Raw genomic sequence first — 16625 nt, forward strand, 5'->3', positions numbered from 1 at the left:
CTTATTCTTATTTCTCCTCTTATACCTGTTCCTATTTTTATTTGAATTTCATTCTTATTCTTTCTCTTAAAATTTTCCTTATCCCTGTTCTTATCATTATTACTATCATTAGTATTATCTCTGTTATTGTTATTGATGTTATTATCATTATCATTACCATCGTTATTATTATCATCATTATTAATATTTTTATTATCCTTATTAACATTATTATAATTGTTTATCATCTTAATTATTGTTATTATTGTTAAAATTATTTGTTTTCGTTATCATTATCAATATTATCATCATCATTACAGTAACAGAACCTAATCAGTCAAAAATCGTGATAATATATCAAGAAAACAGATGGGTTCTTTCGGTGTTCCGAAAGGATCTATACTAGGGCCAATCCTGTTCACAATATTCGTAAATGGTTATTATCATTATAATCATTATTATTATTATTATTATTATTATTATTATTGTTATCTTTATCATTGTTGTTATTAATGTTGTTACACTGTCATCAAGATTTAGTTTATTATCATCTTCATTGGTATCATTGCTTTATTACCAATAACATTACAGTTGCTATTAACGATATTACTGCCGATATCGTTAAGATTACCGTTACTGTTTTATCTTTTTATTAGTCATCTTTATCCTTATTGTCCTTGCCTTGACTGTTACCATCATCATCACTATGATCATGGTAATCTAATATCCGTATTGAATATCGGGCTTGTAGTGTGTGAGAAAGTTGTAAGTGTGGTAATCGTAACTCAACTCTAGATATCTGAAGGCTCACAGTTAATAAACTATTTAGGATATAAGTGATTGCATCCCCTTGGCAGGCTTGATTTTATAGATTCTGTAGTTATTGTTGGTAATATTAATCTGAAGTGTTTACTTTTTATTACCTTTTAAAATTTCTTTATGTCTTTAAATTGGCCACGTCCTCTTTAACGTGTATATAAACACATATATATTTCCTGTTTAGTGTCAGCCTAATGGACCAATTAACACCGTTTCATGTGTTATGGACATCTCACCTGTGCTCAAATTTAGGTCATAAATCTCCTTAATTAATTGTGTTTTGGTAACGCACTAAACGGCGTGTCATGATAGGCGAGCTAGGTCACGCAGGGTCAAGGGGGCCGGGCTGGCCGCGCGTTCACATGATTCCCTCTTGCAGGCGAGCGGCTGACCTCGTTCCTGGCCTGTGATTGGCTGAGCCTGGGCACGTGACCTGAGGTCGAGAAGATGGGCGAGCCGGGCCAGGGGTCAGTACACCTGGTGCCGTGTGAGACGCAGGACATACCAGCGGCCAGCGCAGGCGTCGTCCCCCCTCCCGCCTCCGCCATGCAGAAGACCTTCTACGAGACCTACCCGGCCCAGCCGCCGGCCTACACCTCCTACTACGAGAACGCCTTCAACAACGGCTACGGCTACGACATGGCCGGCGCCGCCTGCGGGCAGTATTACGACGAGTACGTGGACTACCGCGCGGCGTGCGGCCTCGCCTCCAACATGATGCCCCAGCACATGGTGATGCCCCAGGGCCACCACCAGCCGGAGTACGGCGCCTACATGGCCGGCCCGCAGATGGGCTACTGCGAGCCCTCGCCCGTGGGCTTCAACAAGGAGTACATGGCGTGGGCGAGGGAGGCGCAGCAGCAGCCGCGCCCCCAGCCGGGCAAGAAGAGCCCCCCGCCCGTGTCGGTCGCAGCCGCCCAGCCCCCGCCCGTGCAGACGCAGGTGCCCGCACTCCCGCAGCCCCCACAGCCGCAGGCGCAGCACCAGCCCCCTCAACAGCCGCAGCAGCAGCCCCCGCCCTTGCAGCACAACACGGGCGTGCAGGGTCAGCCGCCGCAGGTCGTCACGCCCCCGAATCAACTCACGCCCATCTCGCTCCCGTCTGGCACAGGTAAGCCTCTTCCTCTCGTGTTATCTGTGTAGTGTTAAGTTCTGATCAACGTGTTAACTCAGTGCGGTGCTATTTCGGTGTTGTGCTCGATTTTGCGTCTCGTTAGTGCAGTGTTATCTTAGTGAAGTGTATCCATAGTGTCTTTTTGTGATGTTTGTGCGGCGTTGGTCTTCGTCAATCACGCTGATGATAATGCGCATTCTTCCACGAGGATTCTTTAAGAAAATAAAAAGAACACAGAATCATACGTTCACATAGTCACATATAGTTTAGAAAAAAAAATCGATACAAATATTCATATACTTACTAGAAAATAAAATCATTAGATAAACATACGAATCACATACGACTCGCGGATTCCACTCTCAGAATTTCCACGACCATCGAAAAACCTCCTTCCACTCCCGAAGAAAAGAAAAAAAGGGTCAAAATTTGGTATTCCTTTCAAACGAAGGTCGTCAAACACAAAAATCTTATTCGGTGTCACAACCTCCGTCTCCTTCGCTGGTTCTTGAATTCATTTATTTCTTTCCTCGATTTTCTTCGGATTTTTGGCTTCGGAGGACATATTTCTTGCCTCGTTTGACAGATATTTCCGCTCCTTTCACACCCGAGCACTGTCTCTGTGTTTATCTCTCGTTCTCGCTCTCTCCGTATCTCGCTTTTCTCTTCTTTTCGTTTTTTCGTCTTTTTTCGTGTGTAGGTCGGTTCTTTTTTTGGTGTCTATTGATCTCTGTTTGCTTTTGTCTGTCTGTCTGCCTGTATCTGTCTGTATCTCTCTCTTTCTCTATTTCTCTCTCTCTACCTCTCTCTCTCTCTCTCTCTCTCTCTCTCTCTCTCTCTCTCTCTCTCTCTCTCTCTCTCTCTCTCTCTCTCTCTCTCTCTCTCTCTCTCTTTCTATCCATCTATCTGTCTATCTATCAATCTGTCTATCCGTTTATGTTTCATCTGTTCCCAGTCTAAAACTTTCCTTATCTCTTCCCCTCTTTCTCTCCTTTTCTTCTCCCTCACTATCTCCCCCTTTCTTTACTTCCCAAAGGCTTATCCCCTGCGCCGCCTCCCCCCCCCTCTCTCTCTCTGTCACGCCTTTTATTGTTTATTATCGTTTTCTGTTGCTTCCTTTCCCCATCATCTGTCATCGCCTTCGCCTCTTTGTCATTGTCATCTCCTGTGGCTCTCTCCTGACGCTGTCTTCCGCTCTGTCTTCGGTTCGGTCGACAAGGAGGAAAAAAAAAGGAAAAAAAAGTTGCAGTCATTGTCTTGTATTGCTGGTTATGTTTTATTTTTTATTTCATTTTTCATTTTTTATTATTATTATTTTTTTGTTACTTTTTCCATGTTGAGTTTGGTTATATTTTCTGTTTTCTCTTTCTATGTATGCTCTTCTTGCTACCTTTCTCCTGATCTTTCTTCTTTATTTCTTTATGTCTATCGTCATCACCTCCTTAATCCTTTCAACTTTTTCTCCTATTTTTTCTATTTCTTCGTCTCTATCTTTCTTCTGTTCCTGATATTTATTTTATATTCCTATTATTCACTTTTTCTTTTTTCTTCTTCCTCTACCTTTTCCCCTCCCAAAATTTCTTCCATTTCCTCCTTACCCGTCTCTTCCTCTTTCTCTTTCTCCTCCTTCTCCTCCTCCAACACCTGTTCGTCCTCGACCCGGCCGACCCAGCGAGCGAGCGAGTCGGGGTCATAACTCAGCGGTGCCACAGTGCCATTCTTCAGGACAGGAGCTCGACTCGTGGCACTCGATCACCGGGCGAGTCATCACCTGACACCGCCTCTCCCAGTGCCATATTTTACTCGGGAGGGGGGGGGAGAGGAGGGAAGGGAGTAGGGAGGGGGGAGAGAGGGGTTGGGGAAGGGTGGAGGGAGGGAGGAAGGGAGGAGAGGAGGGGAGAGGGAAAGGAGGGAGGGAGGAAGGGTTTATGGGAAGGATAGGGGGATGGAGGTGGAGGAGGAAGGAGGGAGGGAGGGAATGAGGGGTAGAGAAGGAGCAGTAGAAGGGTAAGGGGGCTAAGGGGCTAGGAGGGGGAAGGAGGGAGAAGGAGAAGGGGGGAGGGGGGTGTTACACGAGCCTTCGGAGGAGACATGGCATCGATTTTTCTTCTTTCGGGAACTGTGACACTTTGGAGGGAAAACAATTTGATTATGTGGGTGGGTTTATCGGTCCCGCTTTTACGACGGCGGCGGGATTTGGGGAGGGGGTGGGGGTGGAGAGGGGTCCGGTAGGGTGGGGGTCGTTGGGGGAGGAGGAAGGGGCGGAGGGGTCGGTGGGGGAGGGATGGGAAGGGGTGGGGGTCGTTGGGGGAGGAGGAAGGGGTGGAGGGGTCGTTGAGGGAGGAGGAAGGGGTGGTGGGGGTCGTTGGAAGGAAGGAGGAAGGAGTGGAGGGATTGTTAGGGGAGGAGGAAGGGGTGGAGGGGTCATTGGGGGATGAGGAAGGGGTGGAGGGGTCGTTGTGGGGAAGAGGAAGGGGTGGAGGGGTCGTTGGGGGAAGAGGAAGGGGGTGGAGGGGTCGTTGAGTGGAGGGGGAAGGGGGGAAGGGGGTGATAAGGGTCGTTGCAGGGGAGGAGGGAAGCGACAGGAGGGTAGGGGGGGGGTGAATGACGTAGGGAGGCAATGATATGTGTGTGTGGGGGCGGAGGGGGGTGAGGTGGGAGTAGAGAAGGAGGGGAGAGAAAGAAATTATTTGTTGATATATTTGAGGGAGCAATCGTTAGCATTTCTCCTTTTATTCATCACTTTGTTTGTTTGTTTTTTGTCTGTACGTGCCTATGGTTTCGGGTAAGGGGGGTTAGGGTTAGGGGGCCATTAATATTTCTCACATAATAATGATAAATCTATTCAAAAAAAAAAATAAGAAGAAGAAAAAACGAAAATAAGACGAAATCAATAGCAATAAAAAAAATCGCAAAAAACACGCAGAGAGAGAAATATCACGAGGGAGAGAGAGAGAGAGAGAGAGAGAGAGAGAGAGAGAGAGAGAGAGAGAGAGAGAGAGAGAGAGAGAGCAGAGAGCAGAGTAGATATGATATATGATATATATATATAGAGAGAGAGAGATATATAGAGAAATATATATATATATATATATATAAAATTTATATATCTATATATAGAGTATATATATATATATATATATATATATATATATATATATATATATATGAGTATATATATATATATATATATATAGAGAGAAGTTAGTGTTACACGCAAGCCTCCGATGTGTAATAGTTAGGCTCCTTAAATTACCCATTGGAGACTCCGGCGTGTTAAAGCCTCGCTCTAAACTTGATTGAAGACTTGACAAGTGGGCTGGAGTGTTGGAGTGTTAACATTGTTTCTTGTTTTCTTTTTTTTAATTCCGTATAGTTTCTCTCTCTCTTTCTCTTTTTATCTTTCTTTCTCTCTCTCTCTCTTGCTCTCCCTCTCTCTTTCTTTCTTCCTTTTTTTCTCTCTCTCTTGCTCTCCCTCTCTCTTTCTCTTGCTCTCCCTCTCTCTTTCTCTTTCTCTTTCTTTCTTCCTTTCTTTGTCCCTCTCTCTCTCTCTCTCTCTCTCTCTCTCTCTCTCTCTCTCTCTCTCTCTCTCTCTCTCTCTCTCTCTCTCTCTCTCTCTTTACATGTAACTATGATTGTGTTTCCCTATACATTTCCTTTCATATCTTTATTGAATAATTTCATTCATTCCTTTTCTCCCTCCTTTCTTTAACTTCCTTTTTTTCTCCTTCCTTCCTTCCGTTCCAACAATTTTCCAGTTTTTCTCTTTTTCTCTCCTAACAACGCAACATCCGGGAATCGAAAGGTACAGTCGAAACACAGTTCGTACTGATGATGACTGTTTGCCATTATCACCCATTATCGCTTGTTTGTCGACTTATTTGTCCGAATAGGATTTAAATGGTCGAACACCGACGCGAGAATGGCCATAATTATCTCGCAATATCCCGCGATTTCCCGAGAAGCGCGAGATGGTGTTTTGTTTCCCGTTTTCTATGATGGAGGACATGATGTTTTGGCGCGTTTTTTGATGTTTTGATTTTAGTATTGATGGTATTTCTTTTTTTCGTAATTGTTGTATATGTATCTTGGGGAAATTGTTGGGAAATGGAAGGGAAAAATGGGGAATTGAATGGAGAAAATTCATTCAATATATTTTGCCAATCTGTATATGTCGACTTTATCAATTTTTTAAAAATCTTCGTCTTCCTCTCTTTCTGTCTGTCTCTCTCTCTCTCTCTCTCTCTCTCTCTCTCTCTCTCTCTCTCTCTCTCTCTCTCTCTCTCTCTCTCTCTTCTCTTCTCTCTCTCTCTCTCTCTCTCTCTCTCTCTCTCTCTCTCTCTCTCTCTCTCTCTCTCTCTCTCTCTCTCTCTCTCTCTCTCTCTCTCTCTCTTTCTCTTTCGCTCTTATCTCTCTCTCTCTCTCTCTCTCTCTCTCTCTCTCTCTCTCTCTCTCTCTCTCTCCCTCCCTCCCTCCCTCTCTCTCTCTCTCTCTCTCTCTCTCTCTCTCTCTCTCTCTCTCTCTCTCTCTCTCTCTCTCTCTCTCTCTCTCTCTCTCTCTCTCTCCCTCCCTCTCCCCCCCTCCCTCAATCCATCTGACATACACGTGTCTTCCAAAATCTAATTACTCGAAATATATTTTTTCTTCGCTGACTTCCAACCGCACTGCTAGTACAGGCTGCATGCAATTGTCTTTTGTTGCGAACGTGAGTCTGGCGATTGCGTGGAGGAGCCTGGTTGCGTGCGGGCGGTTCGCAATGCATGTCCCGGTTGCAGATTAATGCAATAAATGATGAAAGTGGATGAATCTGATTTTTTTCTCTTTTTTTTTTTTTTGAAGGGTGGGGGAGGGAGGGAGGGAGGGAGGGTTGGACTGAGGTGGGGGTTGGGGTATTATTATTATTTTTGTTTATTTATTTATTATTTTTGGTTTTGGTTTGCATTTTTTTTCTTTGTTTGGATACCTTGTTTTTTTTGTTTGTTTCTATACATCGTTTGTCATGAAGACAGGTACTTTCTCAGTGTTTTTCTTAGTTTTCTTTCTTTGTTTATCACATTTTACATATATTACCAACCACACACACACACACACACAAACACGCTCACAAACAAAACCACAACCATCAAAAAAAAAAAAATTATCGACACCCAAAACATATATATAAAAAACAAAAACAAAAACAAACAAACAAAAAAAAAACAGAAACAAGCGCAAATCCTCCTCCATCTGTCATAATCCACCACAAATGGTTGATTCCCCGCAACTGCCACTGACCACAATATCAGACAAGATAGGAACAACCCCTCCCCACCCCACCCCACCCCTACACCCCACCCCCACCCCCCACCATGGAATTCTTGACCGGGTCCTTTGACGGATTGTCTGACAGGAATCTGGAATCGAGTGAGTGCATTATTCCCTGACATCCCGTTCCCATTCCCGGAGGTTCGTGGGTGGGAATGGGGGGGGTGGGGGGGGAGAAGGGGGTTGGGAGGGGGAGGGGGGTTGGTGGAAGGAGAGGGTGGGTGGGTGTGGAGGGTGGGAGGTGGTGGGTGGAAGGGGATAGGGGAGGTAGGGGGTAAGGTGGGGGGAGGGGGAAGCAAGAAGAACAAGGAAGAGAAGTGATTGGGAGAGAGTGAGGAAGAGAGGAGAGAGGTTAAAAGACAAAGAAGGAGAGAGGAACAAGGAAAGGGAAGATAGACCGACATCAGAGCACAAGTTGAAATTCCTTAATTCATTTCTATTCATTTTTATTTTTATCTTTTTCTTCCTCCACCCCCCCATTCCCTTTATTTATCTATTTCCCCACCCCCCTTCTCTCTCTATCTTGTCCTCCTCTCCCTAAAACACACACACACACACACACGAAAACACTAATAGATTCGACCATCTATCTATCTCTATCTATCGACCACCAACTAGCATAGCGTGAGATAAAGTGTAGGTTTTGCGCCCAAGCTGGCCAGTATATGACAGGGATTTGACCGATTATGCCTATGTGTCAAAGAGCGGTCAGTCCCTTGCTTGATACGAGGGGAAAATAGCCAGCCAGTCTCATTAACTCGGAACTTGTATATATATGTTTCTTTTTTTTCTTTTTCTTTTTTTTTAGTGTGTGTGTTTTTCTTGTATTTTGGGGTTTAGGTGTTTTTGGTGTTGTTGGTATTATCCTTTTTTCTTGCTTTTTATTGTTGTTATTCTTGTTTTCATTCTCCTTTACTGTCATTAATAATAGTATCGTTATCATTATTGTCATTATTATCATCATAACAACTACTAACACTACTACTACTACTACTACGATTGCTACAACAACAACTACTACCACCACCACCACCACCACCACCACCACCTTTACTATAACTACAATCTACTCTTTTCATGCATTTTCAAGTTTTGTCTTTCGAAAACAGTAGAAAGTTTCTCAGGCTTAGTAATCTTTCTGCTGCAAGTGAAGTAACCCCGAATGGATTTTCGTTGCCCTCCTGCAGGCACGCACGCACGCACGCAAGAAGGCAGAGAGACACGCACTCATATGTGGAGAGACAGGGATGGACATACGTATGTTTGGACGCATGTTGAGGGATATTCGTGGGATTAAATTCGTTTAAATGAATACACGCACACGTACTTACATGGGAATATTCGCACACGTATACACAAGTATATACATGTATAAAAATAACTACACGCATTTAGATACACATAGCCACACACTCACACACAGACACGACAACATACACATACATAACCACGCACACACAGATTTAAGCACATGCTTACTGTATAAACATTGCCACAGACATATACACCAACATATCCACATATAGATACACCAACATAGCCAGAAACACACACGTCAACATAAACACAAACACGCACACCAACAGAACCACAACATGAACATACAATAAACAAACCCCAAGAATCACATCTTGAGACGCCCTCTCACTCCCCTCACTTTCCCCTCACCCCCCCATCCCCTCCCTCTGGCCCTTCACCCTCCCCCCCTAAGAACGGCTGGACATCTGACCCTCCCCTCTCCCCCCTCTCTCCCTCCTCCCTCCCTCCTCCCCCCCACCACAAAACCCGGGGAACACGAAGAAAATTAATTCCAGCTTCGATTTTGTCAATGGGCAGTGATGGATCGCCCGGGACCCGAGCCTGAGTCTGGGATGAAACCATTTTCCGTCTCTGTTTATTGTATTTCCGTTTTCTTTTCGCTTTTCCGATGTTTTTTTATGTGTGTGAGTTTTGTTTTTTGGTTGTTTGTCTGTGTATGTTTTTTTGGGGGGGTAGGGGTGGAGAGGGGGGAATGGGGGGAAGAGGGTCGTATGTGTAATTTGTCTTTCATTTTGTTGCTCTTACTAATTTCTCTTGATGCACACAATGCATTCATACATACGTCCATACGTACACACACACACACACACACACACACACACACACACACACACACACACACATACACACACACACACACACACACACACACACACACACACACACACACACACACACACACACACACACACACACACACACACACACACGCAAACACACGCACATGTATGTGTGTGTGTATACATATTCCTTATTCTCTCGCCTTATGCTGTTGTACAGAAGATTCAGACTCGTATCGTGCTGTAAAGCGATACAGTAAAGTCGAAACACCTTTTACAGCTGTAACGTTAGTTGAGAAAAAGTGCCGTGTCATTGTGCATTTTTTATATTATTATTAATATTAACTTTATAACCATCAAATTCCCCATTAAAAACATTCTTCCCTTTTACCAATATAAAACAAAACTAAAACCAGAGAGTAAATGCGTCTAAGAAAAAAAATTCAAAAGAGAAGGCTTTTAAGAAGACTTTTTTTTCTACACTGTGTAAAAAGTCAACAATATCTCCCGTGTCAATAATGATACATGCGTCATCACATAGAAAACGGAGTAGTTTTAGAAGCTGTAACTTTTTTTTTTCTCCTGCGTAATGTCGGAAAATTAAATTGCAATTTAAACAGGAATGATAAACATAACCAATAAGATGGAGAAAAATAGTGGATGATGATAAAGTAATGAGAAAAATATGCAGAAGATATAAAGCAGAATAAGAGAGAAGAAAATAGTACACGAATGAGAAGCAACTATAAAGTACACACACACACACACGCACACAAACACACACAAACACACACACACACACACACACACACACACACACACACACACACACACAGATAGAGATAGAGATAGAGAGAGAGAGAGAGAGAGAGAGAGAGAGAGAGAGAGAGAGAGAGAGAGAGAGAGAGAGAGAGAGAGAGAGAGAGAGAGAGAGAGAGAAGCAGGCAACAGCGGCCAGGTGACGAGAGTTTGGTCAGGTTGAGTCAACAGCCAATGTTTAAACGCGACCGACACAGTGCTCAGTAAAACAACCTCTTTGTACTTACTGTTAAATGCTTTATTTGCTCGCATCGACGGCAGGGAAAATATTATATAACACATTTCTTTTTCTGTGTGTCTGTCTCTCTCTCTCTCTCAATCTTTTCTCTCTCTCTCTCTCTCTCTCTCTCTCTCTCTCTCTCTCTCTCTCTCTCTCTCTCTCTCTCTCTCTCTCTCTCTCTCTCTCTCTCTCTCTCTCTCTCTCTCTCTCTCTCTCTCTCTCTCTCTCTCAATTTTTTTCTTTATCTCTCTCTCTCTTTTCTTTTTTTTCTTTTTCTTTTAAGGATTCTCTCGAAATATTTGCATGTGGATAGATGATGGCTTGGGTTACGACTGATTTTTTTTTTTTTTTTTTTTTTGAAAAGTCTCTCATCTTAATCGGTGTTTATGTAAATGTTTCCGTGACTGGGCGAAAATCATTCGGGTAAATGTTATATTTTCCCCCCCCTGCTCTCATTTTTATGTAAATTATGCTCTTCCATAACGAAGCCAATGAGAATGGATTCGAACAGTTCATTCTCTCTCTCTCTCTCTCTCTCTCTCTCTCTCTCTCTCTCTCTCTCTCTCTCTCTCTCTCTCTCTCTCTCTCTCTCTCTCTCAGACTCCATCTCTCTCCATCTCTCTCTTTCTCCCAGTCTCTCCATCTACCTCCTCCTACCTCTCTCTCTTCCTCTCTTCCCCCCCCCCCTCTCTCTCTCTCTTTTCTTTATCTCCGTGTCATTATTTACCCTCATTCCGCCAGCCTCGGCTTCAAAGGCCACCGCTAAGTAAAGACAAAGAAAAAATGGAAGCGAGTCTGTCATGCAACCTTTCCTGTATTTTGCGGGAAGGCAGAAATTCGCTCGATTTGAGTGACAGGGTAAAGAATCTTCACGGTTGGCGTGGACGGGGGGTGGGGGGGAGGGGGGTAGAGGGTGGGAGGGTGGAAGAAGGGGAGGAAGTAGGGTGGAAGGGGGTAGGAGGGGAATGGGGAGGGTTAGAGGGTGCGAGGGGGAAGGGGGTGGAAGGGGAGGTTAGAGGGTGGGAGGGGGAAGAGGAGGTTAGAAGGTGGAAGGGAGGGGAGGTGGGGTAGGGGGTTAGAGGGTGGGAGGGGGAAGGGATGGGAGGGGAGGTTAGAGGGTGGGAGGGAGGTTAGAGGGGTGGGAGGGGAAGGGGAGGTTAGAGGGTGGGAAGGGGGAAGGGGAGGGAGGATAGAAGGTGGGAGGTTGGGGAGGTGGGTAGGGGTAGGGGGAGGGAGAGGATGTGACGAAGGGGAGAGAGAGGTCAGAGGGTGGTGGAAGGGAGGGAGGTAGGTGGAGGGAAGGGGAATGAGAGATAGCGGATGGGGGAAGTAAAAGTGGGAGAGAAAAAGCCCAGAGTGGAAGGAGCAGAAGGGGAGGATTGTGTGAAAGGGGAGGAAGTAGGAGTGGGAGAAGGGGGGAGGGGGTAGTGGCGAGAGGTGGAGGGTGTGGGAGGTGGGGGGGGGGAGGAGTAAGATTTCTCAAACATTTTTTTTTTTTTGCTTGCTTGTCTTTTTGTTTGTCTTTTAGTTTTTTTTATTATTCTTATTTCTGATTCTATTTTTTAACCTCGGATATTCTTTACAACAGTTTCATTTATATTTCTATGAAAACATGAACATATCGTTTCATTTGTTTTATTATTATAATTCTTAATATCGTTATATCATTATCATTATTGCTATTTTTTATCTTTATCATTGTTGTTGATTTTTTTCTTCTTGATTATTTATTATCGTAAGTTATCTTGATCATTCTCCTTTCTTTTCCATTTTGATTATCTTAATCTCCCTTTCTCTTATTTTCTCCTTTCACCATCTCCATTGCCTTTTCTTTTCTTATCCTTTCCCTTCTCTTTTCTGTCCTCGTTCTTCTTATCTCCTTTTCTTCTTTCCCTCACTTTTTCACCATTCTATTCTCTCTCTCTCTCTCTCTCTCTCTCTCTCTCTCTCTCTCTCTCTCTCTCTCTCTCTCTCTCTCTCTCTCTCTCTCTCTTTCTCTTTCTCTTTCTCTCTCTCTCTCTCCCTCCCTCTCCCTCTCCCCCTCCCTCTCCTCTCTCCTCCCTCCTCTCTCCCCCCCTCCCTCCCCTCCTCTCTCTCTCTTCTCTCTCCCTCCCTCCCTCCCTCCCTCCCTCCCTCCCCTCCCTCCCTCCCCCTCCCTCCTCCCTCCCTCCCCTCCCTCTCTCCCTCCCCCTCCTCTCTATCTCTCCACTTCCTCCTCTCTCTCTCACACTTTCTCCTCCACCCTCTTTCCCTGCTTCCCCCTCTCCCTCCCTCTCTCTCGAGTTTTATAGTGAGTGGTAACCATCCGTTCGATTATTGTGAGGGATCGAGTGCTTTCAGACACTTACGTAAGATGGATCACGCTGGTGGGGGGGGGGGGGGCGGGTCGTTTTTGGGGTGGGTGGAGAAGGGAGGTTGGGGGGTTAGGGGAGGAGGGGGGTAGGTGGAGGGTTGGTGGGTTGGAGGGAGGGAGGGGGTCTGTAGGGGTGTAGGATATAGGTGGGGTCTATGGATGATGGAGGGTAAGGAAGGCGTGGGGGAGGAGGGATAGAGGATTCAAACCCCTTCCCCCTCCCCTATCCCTCCCTCACCCCCCTCCATCCCTTCCCGCCGTTAAAGTCACGTTAAGAAAACCATCGACCATCTATACCTTACGCCCTGGGCACGTTTCTTACTAAGCTCACGCCCATCTGATGCCCCCTCCTCCCTCCCCTCTCCCTCTCCCTTCCTCTCTTCTCTACCTTCCCTTCTCTTCTTTTCCATATTTCTCCTGCTTTACCTCCCTTCTCCTTCCCTCCCTTCCTATCCTTCTTCCTTCCTCCCTCCCTTCCTCCTCTTCTCCTTTCCTCCTTCCTCCTCCCTTCTCCCTTTCTCCCCTTCTCCTTCCTCCTCCCTTCTCCCTTTCTCCCCTTCTTCCCTCCACCTTCCTCCTCTTCTTCCCTCCTCTCTCCCTCCCTCCCTCCACCCAAAAGCCCTAAGGCGGATGTCTGAAGCCTTCGCCGACAACTCCGAGGCTCCAATTTGTCACAAAAAGAAGCTTTACGATCATTTGTTACTACTACACGTGCCCCCCAACCCTCCCTTCCCCCCTCCTCTTCTCCTTCCCCTCCACCTGTGCCATCCCCGCCCCCCTCTCCGGTATGGGTGACAGTAAGGAGATTATGGGTCCAAGAATGTACTTATCTCGCCCCTCCTCTTCCCCCCTATATATATATATATATATATATATATATATATATATATATATATATATATATATATATATATATATATATATATATATATGTATATATATATATGTATAGTATTTTTTCGTTCCTTTTTCTTTTTCTTTTTTTAAGACGTTTTGATCTATAATTTGTAAAAGAAAAATGAGGGAGAAGGAGGAAGAGACGATGAAAAAGAAACAGAAATAAAATATGAAGAAGAAGAAAAAGAAGAGAAGAAGAAGAAGAAGAAGAAGAAAGACCTCGAAAAAAAGCTCTGTATGCAAAGCTCGCCAGCCAGCATGACAAGCTCATTCTGCTGAGCGGATTAGACTTGTCACACTCGTAGCTTTACGTTCACAAGGTGGCCTGGATCCTCTAGAAAGCTTGGGGTCGTAAATATTCCATATTTTCCTTGTTCCCTTGAATTATTCTATTTATCTGTTCTAATGCCCTTTTCTTTATTAGTTTATCTGTTTACTCGGTATGATTTCATTTCGTTTATGGTATGAATTACCGTATGGGAGGAAAAGGTGAGAGGTTTTATCCGGCTTGAAATTTAGGAGACATAGTTGCACGGTTTAATATATCCTCGTACACGTATTTAATTCTTTCTTAAAAGGAGATACAGAGAGAGAGAGAGAGAGAGAGAGAGAGAGAGAGAGAGAGAGAGAGAGAGAGAGAGAGAGAGAGAGAGAGAGAGAGAGAGAGGCACTCTAAAATAGAACGAAGGTCAAGGAAGTAGGGTAACCTGTAACACAAACACTTTAGAATTAACTATTCCGACACACCCACAAAACCCACTCCTGCCTCTCCACGCCCACGCCCACGGTTATAGCAGTTTAAGTAACTTTTGTCTCGAGGAATATTCGAAACTGATGTATCATTATGTCTAATTTCGTATATAAGTAATATCTATCTATCTGTCTATATATGTACATTCTCTTTTCTTTTTTCTTGTTATCAAAATCAAGATCCTTCTGTTTCTAATTATCAATTTATTTCACTTTATCATCTATTTCTGTTTCTGTTATTAGCGATCAAGAAATATTATGCCTCTTTATCAGTGTCTCGGTATGAAAGAGCGACTCCGTTTTATCTGATCGATTTTTGTCCACTTGTCGTGAAAAATGGAAATTATATCAGTTTCTGGACGATTTGACATAGTGCAGGTTGCGCTCCGATTCCCTGTGTGTATTTGGTTTTCGTGGTTGATTGTGTTGTTTTATAGTTTGTTGGTATTTGGTCTTGTGTAGATTTATGTATTTAGCACTATCACTGACTGTTTTGGGTTTATATTAACGATTTTTTTTTTTTAAGTAATGATTTTGTTAATATGTGCCATGGAAATTTCTTGTCCCCTCACGTTCTTATGAATCTAACGAAGGCTTCTTTCCCTCCCGCAGAGTACGACGGCAGCGACGGCGTCAGCGTGAACGGCAGCTCCGGAGGGCAGGGCGGCGGGCCGGCCAAGCGCGCCCGCACGGCCTACACGTCAGCGCAGCTGGTGGAGCTGGAGAAGGAGTTCCACTTCAACCGCTACCTGTGCCGCCCCCGGAGGATCGAGATGGCCGCCCTCCTCAACCTGTCCGAGCGCCAGATCAAGATCTGGTTCCAGAACCGCAGGATGAAGTACAAGAAGGAGCAGAAGGCCAAGGGCGGCGCCGACAAGAGCCCCAGCCCCCCATGCTCGTCGCCCGCCACCTCCATGCCGCCCATGTCTCCCTCCGGCGAGGTGACGACCCTCTCCCCGCCCTCGCAGTGCCACTCCGCCAGCGCCTGCCACGGCCCCACGAGCCTCCCCAACTCGTCTTCCCACGGCCCTTCCGTCCAGCGCCAGGCACAGCTGCAGCACGACGCCCACCACTTCGTCGTCGCCGCCGCCAGCAGCTGCAGCGGCCCCGGCCCCACGCAGCCCCACGGCCCCGTCATGAGCACGGCCATGTCCGGCCCCCACGGGTCCTTGCCGCACTACATGGGGCCGCCGCCCTTCCCGCCGACGTCCATGCAGGACATGCTGCCCCTGGGGGTGTCCCAGGCCCACGTGGCGCCGCCCCCGCACATGCGCGACGTCCGCCACGACATGCACATGGGGCACCAGGCCGTGCCCGAGTTCCCCCCGTGCTCGCTGGCCCAGCTGCACCCGCAGCCGCAGATGACGCAAGACATGACGAAAAAGTCCGGCGGCGGGTGGGTGGTGCCCAACCTGCAGGCCCACACGCCCAGCGCCGCCATGGGCAACCTGGCGAGCTTCCCCTCGCCGCCCCACGAGGCCGACGAGAAGCTGGTCTCGCTCTAGGCGCCCCGGGCGGCGGCGGCGCCCGTGACCTGGGCCGCAAGGACCTCCTCGTCCTTCGATTGTGGACTGTAAGCTCCCCGGCAGATGTCGCCGCTGGATTCCAGGTTCTTCACGGTCCATTAGCGCCGGACTGTAGGACTCCCAGCGTCCTTCGCCGAGGACGGGCCGCTACTCCTCGGCGGATCCCGCTCGGCGCAGCGAGGACTCATCAGGGTCCGCCGTCACCTGTCGAATTCGAATCGGGAACTCTAGGCTGCGCCGGACTAGAGAACTTCTAGCTTGCTCGACAACACTGGACTCCAGAAACTCTTGTGTAACAAATAAACTTGGTGCGTAGGATAACAACTCCCTGCTTTCTCAGGGACTTCTGTAAAGTGTAATCTATTTTATATTATGTACTGATAATGCTTCCCAGTCAACACATCCGAATTATATATTTGTGATTAATTGTAGTATGTAGCTATGTAAGGTCTTGTCTCTGGGTAAAATAACAGTTAAATGTCAAAACCGAATGTTTTTTTCTCCTTCAATATCACACATCCCCCGAGCCTTAATGTCCCCCGGGTCTGACAGCCCCAACAACAGCTGTCAACAGTAGGGCAGGGAAGCCATGATCCGACCGAGCCTGGCGCCTCGCACACCCAGATCGTACACACGGGCGCTTGTCCGGTAAATACATCAGTTATCCCCGAAGCCGGCGTCGTGGTACCGGGCGACAGACGACAGGCAGTTGTATTCAAAGGTTTATACTGTGAACGGCGCATAA

General features: G+C 46.1%; 1 protein-coding gene across 1 annotated transcript in view; it reads left to right on the forward strand.

The window, feature by feature from the left end:
* Positions 1–15990, forward strand: part of LOC113827538 (homeobox protein Hox-B2) — a 50785-nt gene extending 34795 nt beyond the window's left edge. The window contains exons 2-3 of the mRNA XM_070114086.1: positions 1178–1909; positions 14967–15990. Coding sequence (XP_069970187.1) covers positions 1246–1909; positions 14967–15859 — 1557 coding nt within the window. The 5' untranslated portion in view covers positions 1178–1245 and the 3' untranslated portion in view covers positions 15860–15990. The remainder of the gene's footprint in view (positions 1–1177; positions 1910–14966) is intronic.
* Positions 15991–16625: the final 635 nt, after the last annotated feature.

Source organism: Penaeus vannamei, chromosome 35 (assembly GCF_042767895.1).
Source record: "Penaeus vannamei isolate JL-2024 chromosome 35, ASM4276789v1, whole genome shotgun sequence".
NCBI classification, from domain to species: Eukaryota; Metazoa; Arthropoda; class Malacostraca; order Decapoda; family Penaeidae; genus Penaeus; species Penaeus vannamei.